Source organism: Poecilia formosa, unplaced genomic scaffold, assembly GCF_000485575.1.
Source record: "Poecilia formosa unplaced genomic scaffold, Poecilia_formosa-5.1.2 Scaffold167, whole genome shotgun sequence".
In the NCBI taxonomy this organism is placed as follows: Eukaryota; Metazoa; Chordata; class Actinopteri; order Cyprinodontiformes; family Poeciliidae; genus Poecilia; species Poecilia formosa.
Window position 1 is genome coordinate 603,909 of NW_006800106.1, and position 16,845 is coordinate 620,753.

Genomic DNA, 16,845 nt, shown 5'->3' on the forward strand with positions numbered 1-16,845 from the left:
GATGCAACCACACCAGAATTAAACAGCTTCTAGAGACATAGTTATAGCTTTTAAAACCATAATTTGAGCACACACACACACCTCTAGTATTTTCACACAAGAATATGGTATGACTCCTCCACTCCCTCACATGAGCCACGCCTTGTTTCCTCCATGTACTGCCAAGAGAATGTGACCTCACTTTGCCTTTTTAACCAGAAACACTCACACATATCTGAAAACTGCACATTGCTCAGATAGTGATCTGATAAAGAATTTACATTTGGACAAAATTATAGAGTTAGCTGCTATGCACTCGGCACACTGGTGAAAGCAAGGCAGTGGTTCCCACATGCAGCACCGTTTCAGAGCGCTCCAGCAAAGTCTGAGGTAGAAGTTCACCTGGATGATCTAGGATCAAACACAGACATGTCATTCACACTCACAGTGTAAGCTTCTGCTTTACAAAGTATCAAACAGCAGACCGCACCCTACATTCACACACCACTATCTTTGCATGGGGGAGTATATATACATCCTCCTGTGTGTTAGTATGAACTAGATGTTGTAATCATGCGCACACTATTTCAGCCTCAGCTTCAAAGATGATGCCATTGAGTTTTTTTTTTTTTTTTAAGACATACCAGCTGCAGAACAGTAAAGACGGTACAAAACTATTTCAGTCATTACAGCTGTGGAAAAAAAAGCTCAATTACAGTCAGATTGGTTATGCTTTAATCAAACTGCTTTATTCTATCTCTGGTTGATTGTTGAGGGTTGCTGTCCTGCTGGAAGAGTCTGTCGAAGTTTATTAACAGATTTTCTTTGAGGATTACCCTGTGTTTACCTCCGTCCATCTATTTATCAACTCTAGTCTGTCTATGCGGAAGAACATTATTCCCTTAAAGCTTAGAAATATCACTTTTCTATTTTTTGAAAAAAAAAAAAAAAAGTTTTCATACAAAAATATAAAAATATATAACATATTGAAAAGAAATGATAAGAATCTATAAAGCAAAGTGCAATGCCCTCTGCTGTTCACAGTAGTGTAAGAAAACTAATTGTTGTCATTTGGGGATATTTTGTTATATTTAAATATATTTCTTGTGTTATTAGATATATTTGTGTTTGTGTGTGTAAACCTTACCCTGTACTTTCTCTCTCCCAAGAACATATCCTGGAGAAAGATGAAGGGCCATACTACAATCACCTGGGATCGGGACCTACAGTAGCCTCCATACGAAGTTTGATGGAGATGAGGTGTGCCATTTCTCCCTTTCTACCACTTCCTCCTACATGCTTTTGCCTCCCTCTGTTTCTCTCTCTCTCTCTGTCTCTCTCTCTCTCTCTCTCTCCTCTTTCCCTCCACCTCCTCTTGTTTTGTCCCTGGGGAATCCGTGACCCAGAATCTCGTTGGCGGAACGGGAGATATAAGCATCATCAGCATTAGCAAGAAGTGTGTGGCGTACAGCAGCAGAACAGCTGAGCATAAGAACAAGAAGGGAGGAAGGATAGATACTGAATGAAGCGATTATTACATCATTTTGAAACAAACCATGACTTTAGTGTCACATGCACTGTATTCACCTTGTCCTGTTGTTAGGAATAGCATTGTTATTGAACACGGTGGGTCACAGCCTGTTGTCTTGCATCTAAATGATGACACAGTTTAACTTTTCAAAAGGTTAAGGGGTTCATTTCAGCCTTTAACTTTCAGGATCAGGTGGAAGGGGGGGGTTACACCATAGCCCACTCTTTGTTGTTCCAGAAATGACGCAAGATGCACAGACGCCATTGTCCCTGCCTTGACCTTTGACCCACCTCTGAACCAAGCAGGACCATCCCTGTGGTAACGGCCATTAATCCCCAGGCCCTCTCAGCTACTGCAGGGTGACTCCTATTCAGCAGGAGCCCCTTGTCCTCACTGTCACGCCAAATCTACTCAGGGCTGTGGGTTTCACAATGGCAGGTATCCAGCTGGGGGTGGCGTGGGAGTGGGGGACGACCTGATATGAGCTGTGAACGGACATATGACAGGTTCTGATGAACTGACCCCACCCCAGAACAAACCTCCGAGCTCCATTCCTCCTCCTTCGCACCTAACAGGAGAACACCACCCTCCCCCCGGAAACAATACTCGGCTATACTCACTGAAATCAGCACAGTCACGTCTCCATGTGTTAGGCCTTATGCTGGCTGCTGTGCAGAAACCTGTGGGTTCTGGCTAACTCTGCCATTTTTGTATGAATATCTCAGAGTCCTGTGAACACACACTTCACCCCGGCTACTGTAGCAGAGTTCAGTCTTGTTATGGTGGCTGTAAGCCTCTACACCACTGTTGTCCAGTTTTCCAGACATGGGAAAAAAACATCAGGGTTTTATTTTCTCACTTCAAATTAAGTTTATTGAAAAAATGTACAGTTATTCATTTGAATAGCTAAATGAAACTAATATGGCTAATATTTTATCCAAATTCATTTTAAAATCCTACTTTGAAAAACTACAGTAAATCTTTAATATTCGTGATGCTCGTGGTAGTGTTTCATTCAGTTCTCTGAACTTCAAAAAGTTCAGAGAAGTGATTGTTGAGTCGCACAAACGTGGATAAGGAAACAAAAGGATAGAAAAGACCCTGAGAACCTGTCTACACGGAGCCACTCTTCAGTTAAACCGTAACATTTTTGTTGCAATCGGCACTTTTACACGACACCTCTGACTGGAGTCTCTCACTCTGGTACTTTTAGAAACCAGTGAAACTTTCCTGTAACACTCACCGCAGAGGTGAGAAGTACTCTGCAGGTGTGAAAGCACATATGCTCAGAACGCACAGCTGTAGGGTTTATTCTACTGGCAGATAACAACAAAAACAACCATGGCTAGCATTGTGCTGTGTGTTACTTAACATGACCAGTTCAACACACTTCCTGACTAGGAATATCTGTTGTGATCTGTGTTTCTCTGTGTAGTTATTTTGAGATTTTCTGTCTAGTCCTGTTTTCCCTTGAGTCTCTGTGCTGTCTTGATTGATCCCAGCTGTGTCTCGTTCCTGTGATTACCCTCCCAGTGTATTTAGTCCCACCTGTTGTCAGATCCTGGTCTAACGTCTACTGTCCTCGAATGTCATTTGTCGTTTGTCTGCCTGCCATCACAATCGTACTGTAAAGTCCTGTGTTGGTTAGCTCTCTCTTTCAGTCCTCAGTTTTTCAGTTGCTACCGGTATTAGCTGTGCACTAACTCTCTGCTGTGCCGCCTGTGTTGGACTGTGTTTGAGCTCTCTTATTAAATCATCTTCATCATCATCACCTTCATCTGGGTCTCTGTGTTCATTCTCACCACCACCAACCACACCCCATGACAATATATGCGTTACATGAGCACTACATCAATGGGAATTGGAGATGGGTCACTGTTAACAAAAGATTAACGTCTCGTTCAATGACATATTACAATCACAGTGCCATCTAGTGGCCTGGCATGACAACAGCAGATGACAAATGTGGAACTTTTCCCCAATCAACATCTGAAAAACAGTTTCCAGGCAGCAGTCTCCTGTAAAGATAGCCTAAAATACCCTGGAAGCATAGTACTTGCAAGTTTTAAACTTCCAGGAACTGTGACTACACCATGTGGACATGACAGCAAACGGGAAGCCATCAGTCTCAGAGGTGAGACTTAAGTACACATTCTAAGCCACTCGGGTTGTCAAAAACTCTTGACTGACCACTACAGACGTGCAGCTTGAGTTTTCAGTTTCCCTTCTAAGACTGAAGGGCTCCATGTCTCCACCCCAAGAGCTACCCCGTTACTGAGCCAAAAATAAAATCAGCTCAGATTAGATTACAGCTGTCTGAATGAGCCAAACGAGTGTTTTAAGATTTTGTAGTGGAATTGTGAATAAAAACAGGAATTCTTGGGGACTTTAGATCAGTGGCATTTTTGGAGGAGGAGGAGTGAAGCATACCCCAAATAGAACAGAAAATCTACAGTGAAGCATGGTGGTGAGTCAGTGAAGCTCTGTGGGAGCTTTGCTTCCTGTGTAGTGTTAAGAGATAAGGGAGTTAAGGGTGATGAGTATCTCTGAGGCTGCATTAGTCATTAAAAGTGTGATTTTGTGTTAAATTTAAAGAAACAACCTGTGATATTTGTTGTGTTAAGTTATTTAAGGTGTCCTTGGTTGATATGTTTTGCCAATCTACCTAATTTGTCGTCAGAGTTAAAACACTTTAGATCACATTGTAGACATTCATTCAGCTTTTCTGTTGCTAAAACACATTACCCAAAATTCACTCTTTTTTGAACACTGAACAACACATATTCACCTGCTCACATTATCACATCCTTCAATAATCCCCATTGAAGCATTGACTGTAATACAATGTGATAAGCAAAAACTTCTGAAGTGAAATAATATAAAATACATACAAGTAATTTAAAAGGAAATCATTCTGTAAACTGCTTCGATGTACAATTATGTATGATGAACTACCTATCAGATCTGGTGTGGTGACTGAGCTAGCCAATGAGATTCACCCATTGTTTAGAACAGCAAATAAAAAGAGAATACAGATTCTTCTAAATTAAACATTTGTCATTTTGAATTTATTTATTTAAAGTATGTTTATTAAATGATACCAGAGGATTGCAGCTTTCCTGTTGATGTCAATTGCTAACATGAGTTTCTGTATTTACTGTAACCATGCAACACAGAACAAGCTAACGTCAGCTTCGTCTATAGCGGTGCCATGTGACATCACATCAGGCATGTTTTCTATTCACTGCTTCTTTGAATCTCATAGTTTTTGTGTCATATATCATTTCAAGAAAGCATTAGCCTGCCAGATTACTGGTTGGTTCTCCTGTAGGCAAACAACACATTTCATGTTATTTTTCCAACCCATCTAAAAATGTTTCAAACTGTTATTTTAAAGTTACTTTATGTTCGAATAAAAACTGTTTCATACTGAAGAAATACTACAACTTAACGTTAGTGGTTTAAAAACATGACACTTCAAAACATTGGTATCCATTAGGCTAACCCTAATCAATTGCAGGTGATGAAGTTCTACCAAACCTAACATAGACTTTTCCATTGTTCTATCATTTGCAAACTACAGCTAAACTGTTTATTTTCCTCTTTGCAGATACGGAGAGAAGGGAGAAGCAATTCGCATTGAGAAGGTGGTGTACACAGGCAAAGAGGGGAAGAGCTCCCATGGTTGTCCTATTGCCAAGTGGGTAAGTAGAACTGCATCACCTCCACTGTGTAGTAGAAGCCAGGACACAATCTCTGTGGGATAACCGTCGGCGTTTCATAAAACACTCAAGTCTTTCAAAATCTTCCTCAAACTGTTGAATATTGCTCTGATAGCCTTATAATCCAGTGAACATTTGAAAAAGCAGAGGTGTTCAGGAATGTTTGGCCCCACTTAGCAACTGTGACAGGAAATGAACTTGTGATTTGTGTGAAAGGAGTGTGTATTTGTGGATATTTTGGAGGATGCAGAGGAAATTCACATTATGTGTGAAATTCACATAAAGTGAACTGTTCTGAAAAGCCCAGTAGATGAAGTTGCAGCTTCATAAAAGGTTGATTGGTTAACTCACAACAACTAAGCCAAATGGAGGTCCATCTGTGGATTTATTTTAAGACGACATCTTAAACGCTGCATGCTTCTTTGTGTGACATGATGGGAAAAAATCTAAAGAAATCCAGGAAGTTTTCAAGAAGAGAATTATGGAGCTGCAGAAGTCTGGTTCATCCTTTAGGTACAACATCCAAATGCCTGAAGGTCCCACTTACATCTGTTCAAACAATTACATCAGTTACATTACAAACACAGACACCACAGGAATATCCAGTCACACGACAACAAATAAGAAAACATAGGAAATGGGTGAAAATATATTGGTGTGAACAGATGAAAAGCAAAAAACCTCATGAAGATGTTGAATGACCCTACAGACTGTCGTTATGCACATTCCACTCTGAAAAAAATCTCTAAAATCTTATCTTGTTTATTCTGACATTTTGCAAATTGACACAATTTTAGTATTTCTACCTGATCTGAAGTAGGCGAAGTTTAATCTGTTTTTAAAGTTGCACAGTGTCAAAACAAGGTGACGTTTTTGTACACAGTGTATGTAAATATTTGGGTAAAATGACTGTATATATTTAGGGTAGAGGCTTTTTTTGTAATTGTGATCTACTCTTTCCTCAGTAGATAATTTATGTGTGCTGGACATCTGCTGGACAAACAAAGCAACTACAAAACTAACACTAACTTGTAGGGTTTGCTGTGTGTTTTATTTTTGATTAAACATGGAATGAAAGTTATGCTGAATTCAATCTCTCGCCAGGTGATTCGTCGAGGCAGCGAGAAAGAGAAACTGCTGTGTCTGGTGCGTCAGCGTGCCGGCCACCACTGTGCCAATGCCGTCATCATCGTTGTTATTTTAGCCTGGGAAGGCATCCCAAGATCCCTGGCCGACAAGCTTTACCACGAGGTGACAGACACCCTCACTAAATATGGCAACCCCACCAGCCGGCGCTGCGGGCTCAATGACGAGTGAGTAGGCCGAAGGAAAACGCTTGTAAAAGTGAAAACACCACATTGCAGTTCTGTATTTTCATAATATTGCAAATGCCTGATTCAGTGTGCTTCTGACTATTATGGGAGTTCAAAAAAGCTTCAACTTTTGGACTCTACTGGGGTTTAATATGTTGGTAGAATGATGTAAAAAGCTGCTACACCCAGAAACAAAAGTAATTGAGCAAGTATATTTTCTGTAAATGTTTGGCATAACTTAAAAATACAGTTTATGATTGCAGTATCGGTGAAAGAAATTCAAAAACACATTCTGGTGACATTTTTGACTGTTTTTAAAGGCTTATTTGTGGTGCTAGTATCATTAGCATAGCTAACTGATAACATCTCAGAAGGTTTTGTAAGGCAGCAGACTTTAAGTCATCTGACAAATTGAAAAGGCATGTCTATGAATACTGTAAGAATTGTTTTTATTCATTTTTTGAGATTGTAGTTTATGTAAGTTCAAATATATAACCTTTCAGCGATACAGGACAACATCTTGATCAGTGGCCTTAGCCACATATCTGAATCAGAAATGACATCTATATCAGGTTTGTTATTGATATTGAATCGACTTGGGCTCTAGACTACAGTCTATTGGCAGGCGTCCATTACATAGCTGACGTAGAAACATTCACTGTTATACCATAAAAAATAAAGAAAATATACTTCTCTAAAGCATTGTTTGCACAGTGTATTTCATAATGGCACCTCATTGTGCAAACGACTTCTACAGCAAACATTTTTATAATGCTACAGTAAAACTGACCAGCACCAGCCCGATGTTCTCCACTGATATGTTTAAAGTGTGAAAAATAAGTTTATAATTCACTGGATACCTAACAGTGATGAGTGAAGTTGAGAGTTTGTGGTCTCTGTCGCCCTTGCAGTCGTACCTGTGCCTGTCAGGGAAAAGACTCTGAAAAGTGTGGAGCTTCCTTCTCATTTGGCTGCTCCTGGAGCATGTACTTTAATGGCTGTAAGTACGCCCGAAGCAAGACGCCACGCAAGTTCAGGCTACAAGGAGATCATCCCGAAGAGGTGCATATCAAATCAAAAACCACCAATTTCAAAGCAATGCTGTTGCAAACCTGGAAATCTGTGGAGTTTCTGATGTTTTAATGCGTTTTCCTTGTCAGGAGGAAAAACTCAGGGACAACTTCCAAAATCTGGCAACTGAGGTGGCTCCTTTGTACAAACGACTGGCTCCACAGGCGTACAGCAACCAGGTGTGTTTGCACAGGGCAGATCACCAACTTATGTCAAACACCTTCTCTTCAAGTATTTTGCTTGTGGTGTACTAGTCCAATTCTATTTTGGTTGATTTTTATTTATTTTTTGTCAAACTTCTAAAACTAAAACGATAACTAACCAGGACCCAAACTCAATACTGCAAGGAACTTAGGTTAACTAAATGGTCCCTTTCTGTAATGAGTTTATAAGTTGTTTTTTTTCTCCCCCTCCACTTCAGTGTGCGGCAGAGCAGCGAGCTCCAGAGTGCAGGCTGGGTTTGAAGGAAGGCCGTCCCTTCTCTGGAATTACAGCTTGCATGGACTTCTGTGCCCATGCTCATAAGGACCAGCACAACCTGCACAATGGCTGCACAGTGGTAAACCTACTCAGCATTCCTCTGGAATCTATTGTGCATTTTAAAGCTGTAAAAAGCACAAACGTGCAAATCACAGGCACGACGGTTGTCACATTACAAACATTAGTATGACCAATACAAAGTAGTGCATCATTGTGAAGCGGAAGAAAAATGACGTGGCAAACAACTATTACATATCAATATGATTTCTTTTCTGTCTCCAGTCCTCAAAAGTCCCTCCTCTCAATTTTTTAGATGCATCTCTGTTAAAATGTACCTGAATTAACTGATTGGCTCACTACCAGGCCTCTGCAGAACTAGATGACATGCTGAGAAGGTAATTCAATTAATTATGTGAGGCATGCCAGAGAAGGGACACATTCATAAACTACAGGACAGTGGATTTTAAGTGACTGTAAGTGAGGACAACGACATGTTTAGGGTCAATGTCCTGCTTGAAGGTAAAAGTGTTTTGCAACTTCCTTCCAGGATCGTCTGTTTTACAGCCAACCTCCTTGTCCCTGCTTATGACTTCTTTTTTTTTCCGCTAGCATGACGTTACCGTGTTTCACTGTATTTAGAACGATGTGCAGTAATGGTTCTTTTGTCACACACAACATTTTGTCTGTATAGTTAAACCCAAAGTGATTCATGCACCTGGCAGATTTGGGTGAATTTCTCCACTGGAATAACATTGAGTAGCACTTAGGCCAGATAATTACCTCACACTACACAGTCAAAAATCACACCACACTTTTCACTGCCTTCTTGTATCTATTACCATGTGTGATTTTTATGAATTCTACTGTCTGAGCTTCCACCTTTGAGACTATTTATATTATTCATGTGCATTGAAATCGACCCCCTGGATAAATATGAAATCCTCTTAAGATAAATATGAGTTGAATTGAAAATACCAGTGGAAACATGCAAAACGCTGGTCAGCAGTTAGAAAAGGGGCTTTGTTTGCAGAACATTTCTTGGATTAATGAAAAACCTGTAACAATCTGGCTGACAGTTTTAGGCTGAAGTGTCAGCCAGAGGGTTCAGTTTTGGCCTAATTAAAACACCTTCTTTTACACATTTGCGGTGTCCTCTACATGACCTGCGGCAAATTGCAAATGGGACTTATTTTGGTTTTCTTGTGCCAAGATCTAGATTTGTAGAGTGCACAACCACTGGTTCTGTCAAAATGTTTTCCCACCTTTTACCCAGCCAGTGTAGGGTCTTTTGGGTAATTTTCTTGTTCATGCTCTCCTTGCCTGGCCTGTTAGTTCAGATGGATGGCTATGTCTTGGTAGATTTTTCAGTTTTCATTTCATGGTCCAAAGCTTGGTTCAACTTATCCCTCATTGAAGTTCTCCACAACTTTACCCTTGACACTTGTATTTATTCTGAATTTACATTATACACATGTGAACCTCGTGTAGTAATCCTGTGATCTCTAAAGGCAATTACGAATTTGTAATTGGTATCATGGTTAAAGGGACCGAATACAATGTCCATATCACTTTTCAGAAACCACATTCACATTTTCTCCTGCTTTACAATTATGGTGGCAACATGACAAAATGCGAAAAATTTTAAGGATTATCAATTCTTTTGCAAAGTATCAAATATATGTTGTGCTTAAAAAAACTTCATAAGCAGTTTTTGCCTAGCTCACATTTACTTTTTGTGCTTTGTTAGGTTTGTACCTTGACTAAGGAGGACAACCGAAAAGTGGGGGAAATCCCTGAAGATGAGCAGCTCCATGTGCTGCCACTGTATACCGTCTCACTGACAGATGAGTTTGGCAGTGCAGAGGCCCAGCGCCGCAAGATGCAAAACGGAGCCATCCAGGTACTTCAAGCTTTCCGTCGCGAGGTACGCAAGTTGCCCGAGCCTGCTAAATCTTGCCGGCAACGCCGACTGGAGGCCAAGAAGGCCGCCTCAGAGAAGAAGAAAAGTAAACTCACACAGCAGGCGGGAGAGACACCAGAGAAAACAGTGATCAAGACTGAACTTTGCATCAGGAGCTCTCCCCAAACCCCAGGCATTAAAGGTTAGTCATTCTCTTTGATTTCTTTGATTGTCACACAAAATTGAATTTGGTTGTACAAAACTGAAGATCTAGTGGTACGGTTATCATCTGACCTGATGTGAACTTAAGTTTTGACCTATTTGTAATTACCTATCAGTATGACACATTAGCAAAAGTGTAGAGTGAAAGGGATAGCAATAATTGAATATGTATCCTGGTGTCGAAAGACTTTAATGTATTTGCAATCTGCTTTTCAGAAATCATAAAGCAGGAGATGAAGCCGGACATCAAGCGGGAGCCCATTAACGGATCAATAGATGGATACCCTGTCCAGGCAACAGACCCATTCAATAACATCTATCAAAATCCTGCCTACTATGCAAGGGGGGGCCATTCCCCAGCCGGCCAGCCCTCTGCTGCAGACACAGTAAATGGCTACCATCCCAGTCTGCCTTCAATGCCCTACGGCTTCTTCAACTACCCCCCCAATGCTCTTTTCCGTCCTAAGTTGAAGACCTATGAAGGTCGAAGTAAGCTTGTCCAGGCAGAAAGAAAGTCTGATGCTCAGAGCCCTCAGGCCCACTTGCCTTCCAACAGCCACCCAGAGCAAAACAACCAACCAAACAACAGCGCTTACGCCCAGCCTGCCAACTATAGCCTGTCCCGTCCTTCTTCTGTCTCCTCTGAGGCATCCAACAGAGGCACTCCGCTCATCAAACAAGAGCCTATGGATGTACCAGTCTATGAAGGGGCACTGCCAAGCCAGGCTTGTGCCAACACATCAAGAAGCACCCCTCAGCCTGCGCAGTGGCCTGGGTATAAAATTAATGGGAGCATTATTTCAAATAACTGGGACGGCCACCTAAACCGTAGACAAAGTCCTGATGTCTCTTCTTTAAACTCAGACAAGCTGCAGCTTCACCAGCTTCACCAGCATACCCAGCAGCGCCAGTCCTCTCCGTACCCTCAGCAGTGGACTTCCCATCCATGCTCAAACCCCCAAATAGCTTCCACCAATCCAGCACTCCAGGTACCTGCATCTCCACCTCCATCCCCTCACCTTGGCACAGGGCACCAGGGTAACTTATACCGAGGCGCCATACGTCACAGTGCTTCTTACCCGGGTACACCACAACCTGTTACCTCTCACTCAGGCTCAGTAACTCCAAGGCCTGGGACTCCACGTCCAGGCACCCCAGTCACTGGCATTCCAGGTCCACCCACCCCTGGTCCTGGAACCCCAGGTCCAAGTACCCCAGGTTTAGGCACTCTACGACCTGGCACCCCAGGTCCTGCCACTCCAGGCCCAGCCACCCCTGGCCCAGCCACCCCTGGCCCAGCCACCCCAGGCCCAGCCACCCCAGGCCCAGCCACCCCAGGCCCACTAACACCAGGACAACTTACCCCCAGGCACTGGGCGAGTCCTGCTCCTAGCCCCCAGCCAAATCCTTGGGGCTTCAGTCCTGCTGCATATAGCCCTGGTTTGAAGCACAGCAATCCTGCAGGAGCCTATCCCGACAAGATCTGGTCCAAGACCGGGGAGAACCGGTGTTCCACTCCCCTCGGGATCCAAGAAAAGGCCTGGAAGTCTTGTGGAGGTTCATTGGCAGGCAGCACCCCGTCCCCCGCTCCTGAGGGTCGCCTGTTCCCTGATGCGCTGCAACAGTCCGATCAGGCCCATTGTGATCCCTGCCGAGCCGAAAGCGATGTCGAAAGTTTCAAGCATCGTGAAGAAGAGGACGAAGTATGGTCTGACAGCGAACACAACTTCTTGGATCCCACAATTGGCGGCGTAGCAGTAGCACCAGCTCACGGCTCAGTCCTGATCGAATGCGCCCGGCGGGAACTACACGCCACCACTCCGCTTAAGAAGCCCGATCGTTCTCATCCCACCCGCATCTCCCTGGTCTTCTACCAGCACAAGAACCTCAATCAGCCGATGCACGGCCTGGCTCTGTGGGAGGCCAAAATGAAGCTGCTGGCAGAGCGAGCGCTACAGAGGCAGCAGGAAGCAGCTCTCCTTGGCCTCTCCCAGGAAGACATCAAGGCACTCGGCAAGAAGCGCAAGTGGGGGTCTTTGTTAACAGGTGCCAGTCCAGGACCTGGACAGTTGAAAGACAAGAAAGACGGGCCAGTGACACGGTTATCTCACACATTCTACACCACCTCTATGGTTACTGTGTCTCCCTATGCCTTCACTCGCGTCACTGGGCCCTACAGCCACTTTGTCTGAGGCCAGACAGACACAGAAAGACTGAAAGCACCAAAGTGGTGCAGTGGACAGGTAGAGAAGGCAATGAGCAGGAGAAATGTCTCTTTGCTGTTTCACAGTCTAGCATCTCTCCATCCAGCCTCCTCCATAGTCTGTAGGGAGGAAGGGGAGTGGGGGACGTTTTTATTGTTTTTTACCTCATGTCAGGCAGTGGTTTGGGCTGCAGACACACTGCCTGTGGTGCTCTTCCTCTCTTGTTTCCAGAGAGGAACTCCATTGCTTTTTCTTGTTTATAAAATTTTAATGATTCTAATTATTGCTATTATTATGATTGCTATTGTTACTGTCAATGATGTTATTACAGGTATTATTATAATGAACACTTGTTTTTTTTTATTATTGTTGTTTTCATTAATGTTATTAATGGGATAATTGTTTTTTTTTGTTGTTTTTACATTTTATTTTTTAATCAATCAGTCTGAGTCACTCAGACCGTTGCGTTTTCCAAGTCTGGAAAAACTGAACCCCCTTTTTCTGTTTGATTTCCTTTCTCCGTGTCAACTCTATTTGCAGGAGGAGCAGTAATCTGCCCAATCAGACAGAAAAGTAACAGAAATTTTAATCATGGTTCCATGCAAAAAAAAAAAAGTAGATTTGATCTAAGATTTTTTATCTGAAAATTATACCTCAACGAGACGTCCAAGAATAATCTTTGAATCCTAAGCGTTTCATGGAGAGAGTTAACTTAGTCTCTTCTTCTAATGGTTAATGAAACATTTCAGAAATAAGACAAACATGAACAATGAAACCAATCATGAAAATAATCAATTTGAAACAAGAGCATGGTGAAAAACTCTGTGGCTGTCTGTCTGCGGCTAGGTGATGCGCTCCTCCTGGTTATCTGCACTCCTCCAACTTTCGACTGGTGCTCAACTTCTCTTTCCGATCGGTTTTCCATCCGCTTCTTTTCGTGGCATTTGATGCTGTATTTTGGTGCTCAAAAGTGGCTCGAGTAGTGTTTGCAGGGGGCGCGGGAGGGGTAACTATTGTTATTTGGGCACAGGTGGGGCACCAAAATAGAGGCTTTCATTGTCTTAAAAGACCCTGGGGCGATAATTATGTCGCGCAGAAGGCAAGTTTAATGACAATGCTTCTTGCTTGACATAATTTCCCACTCTTAAAACTGAGATATCACTTTATTTCTTCACAGAAGTAAAAAAGAAAACAACTTGCAAATGCTCTTCGAGTCAGATCTGCAATTTCCACATGGGTTTTGCTCTTTATCTTCCTACATCTGTTTATTATCGATGAAAACTTTCCAGAGTGAACTCTAGAGGGCAGCGGTGACTGCCTGTTCAAACAAGCACTTGAGAACCATTCAGAAACCAGGCTCTAACCACCCACGGCCAGCAGAGGGAGCCCTCACTCCCCGTTTGGTGGCCATTGGTAAGACTCAATAAAGCAGCTCATCAGGCTGAAGTCTGGAGATGCATCTGGAAAGTTCATCCTGAGGTCTAGCAGAAGGAAAACGGTGTTGGGACTGCAGTGCTCTTGGTGCTCCTACACACACATTGGTGCTGTCCTTTTAAACTTGATTTACTACAGAGGGCCCGGTCCTTTCCTCTGTATGGTGCTGTCATCTTTCGGGCAGAGCGAGGCATGTGCTACTGCAGGCGCCTTCCTACCACAGAGCCAGCCAATCAAATTGGTTGTTGTTTTGGGGTTCGCAGCTTTGCCACTGGGCTCAAGAACAGGTTCCTGTTGAGGAGATTTTAGTGTTTATGCTGGCAGATGGTAACAGAGTCCACTGTCCAGGGCAGAGAAAGCACAGTCAGTCATGACATCTCTTAGTAAACACATCAGCAGCGCTTTCCACTGAGGAAAAACAGTACTGAGAGGTAAAAGGCAAACCATCGGACGTTACCGTAGCTTCAGGGAGTAGGCGCCCAAATGCAAAACATCAAATACTCTCTCGCTTTGTGTACTATAAGTGTATGAGGAGGTGTGTGTTGTGTGAAAGAACACATTTCCACCCAAAAACCAAAGAGAGAGACTACTTGATTGATGAGCATTTTCAGTACTTTGAATCACTTATTTTTTACTTCTTTCACAATCCTGTAGTTTGCTTGTTGAAAAAGAGAAAAACGAGCGACTGACAACTCTATAGAAGTGGTTGTTTGGGTCAAGGCCCGGGGCGAAGGACCGCGATCCGGGCCCCGCGAGGCCTCCAGCTCTCTACCTCACGCCGTAGAGACACTGGTAACCATCCCAACTTGCTACTGAGGGCAGAAAATCCCGCATGTCCCTTTGTGTGCTCTAGATTTCTACACTCATTTTAACTTGCTTTTTTTTTTTTTTTTACTCTTATTTATTACTACATTGTGATGATGATGATGATGATTGTCTTTGATGTTATTTTCTTTTTCATCTTTTTTATATAGCTAATACAAATTGTAAATAGAGAAGAAAAGATTTATAAAAGCACTTTTAATCTTGATTTTAACGACAAAAGAAAGAGCCGATTATTGACAACTTGAAGCTTAGTTGTTTTTTGTTTTTGTTTTCATTTTCTCAAGAGAGAGGTAAAAAAAATGTAAATATTAAACTATTTAGGTAAGATTATTTAACTGGTGAGGATAGTAAACTAAAACCATGGAGGACATGGGACGGGGTGGGGCTGGGGCGGGGGGTGTTGAAGTCTCAGAAAGCCCTTTGCAACACTTGGTCTCAATGTGTTGTGTGTAATCTTTTTTGCTCAGTTACACTGCTGTTTTTCGCTTTCAGAAGTACTGTACCCCATGTCAGCCCGTAGACGACAAAAGCGCGGTCGCTTTTAGAGAATTCATTCATGAGCCCAGGTATCTGATGTGTGGTATGTGACGGCTAGCTTACTCACCGTGGAGCCACCCCGTCATCCCCTCTCCCCCCACGACTCCACTCAGTCACTCCACTAAGAGGATACACAACAAACTGGAACCCCTGGGTTGCAGTTATGTGCCCACATTTTCACATGACAATTAGCAACATTGACAAGTGAAAGCCTTACTTTAGCTTCTAGAGTCAAGCTAGGTTAAATCAGAAGACGGTGAGATAAGCTAAAGCCTGCTAATCGTTCCCACTTGAGTTGCAGACCATCTGCTTCCCTCCTTGTGTAGACGTGTCGCTAATTAACTCCTTATTGTATCGTTTACTATTTAAGGATCCAGACGGCAGAGTTAGCGTGATGCTAGCAGGAGTTCTACTGGTGCAGCTTGTTTTATCTTTTGATATTCATATTGCATAACCCACAGTTATACATTCTTAATGGTGCTGAGGATGTTGTGTCCAACATTTCTCATCTAACTTTGTAAATCTCTAAATGTTCTGTTTGGGGGGGTTCTCTGAGATGTTGTTGGGGGTGGGGGGATAAAAAGCAGGGTTGGGTGTAGGGGCAGGTCAGACAGGCGGTGCTACAATGTTAACACATTAAAAATTCACTGTGTAAAAAAAAAAAAAAAAATCATAGGAAAAAAATGCAAAACGAATATTTGTTTTCCGAGCTCCTCGAATGTCAATAAAACTGTATTTTTAATCCAAGCAGTTTCGAAGTGCGCGAAGCTGCCCCCTGGTGCTGACTTTATGAATAAGTCTTGTTACAACGCTACACGTTTTTTACATCTCTCTCTCTCTCTGCCGGGCTCGAGGGGCTCTCCGACAGCAGATCACTTCCTTTATTAATACTCATTCCATAAATATACTTTAAGCTGGTAAAACTAGGATGAGAAGTAGAATCAGAATATATAAGGACTGTTATCTGGGGATTTATATTTGGTACAGCGAGTACCAAAGGCTTTTAGAATAATCTTTTTTGAGGATGTTGTAAATGTACATGTTAGATGAATGCTAAGGTATTTGAACAATCCCAGAATTGTGTACTGCTTCCCTCTTTTACTCCCTAGTCATGCACTTCCTTTTTACTCACGCCCATCTTTTACTTCTAAACCTTGTATAGTTTGATGTTCTGAACCACACAAATATAGATTAAAAAAAAAATGCATCTCATTATCTATGGCCCGACGTTGAAAAATTATGAACACCTGATTTACTGAAGACTCTCCAAAGTAGGAACAGAGACTTGAACCCTGGCCCATATGAAAAGATGAAAATGAACCTACACAAGTGGCAGCTACATTCCTTTTTTGATTTGTAGGATTGTTCTTGGTTCTTTATTTTTATGTCAATGATGCAGTATGTAAAAAAAAAAAGAAGTGTTTTTGTTCAGTCGCTCTCTCTCTCCCTCTCTTTGTAGCTGTATGGTGTATCATGTGAATACATAGTGTATGTGGTTAAAAACCCCACAATATTGTTTTATGTTGCGCGATAAATAAAAAATATTAAAGTGAAATTGTTTTTTTTTTTGTTTTTGCTTCATTTCTTGTTCATTCTGGAACCAATTCCTGTTTTAATTGGAGCATCA

General features: G+C 42.3%; 1 protein-coding gene across 5 annotated transcripts in view; it reads left to right on the plus strand.

Moving 5' to 3' along the window:
• Positions 1 to 16,456, plus strand: part of tet3 (tet methylcytosine dioxygenase 3) — a 39,999-nt gene extending 23,543 nt beyond the window's left edge. For 3 of the 5 annotated variants that reach the window (XM_007564714.2, XM_007564716.2, XM_007564717.2), the window contains 8 exons: positions 1,149 to 1,239; positions 5,121 to 5,214; positions 6,337 to 6,545; positions 7,457 to 7,607; positions 7,706 to 7,795; positions 8,038 to 8,175; positions 9,844 to 10,198; positions 10,435 to 16,456. In XM_007564714.2, coding sequence (XP_007564776.1) covers positions 1,149 to 1,239; positions 5,121 to 5,214; positions 6,337 to 6,545; positions 7,457 to 7,607; positions 7,706 to 7,795; positions 8,038 to 8,175; positions 9,844 to 10,198; positions 10,435 to 12,410 — 3,104 coding nt within the window. In that variant the 3' untranslated portion in view covers positions 12,411 to 16,456. The remainder of the gene's footprint in view (positions 1 to 1,148; positions 1,240 to 5,120; positions 5,215 to 6,336; positions 6,546 to 7,456; positions 7,608 to 7,705; positions 7,796 to 8,037; positions 8,176 to 9,843; positions 10,199 to 10,434) is intronic. The other 2 variants (XM_016677835.1, XM_016677836.1) reach the window with 2 other exon arrangements.
• The last annotated feature ends 389 nt before the right edge of the window (positions 16,457 to 16,845 follow it).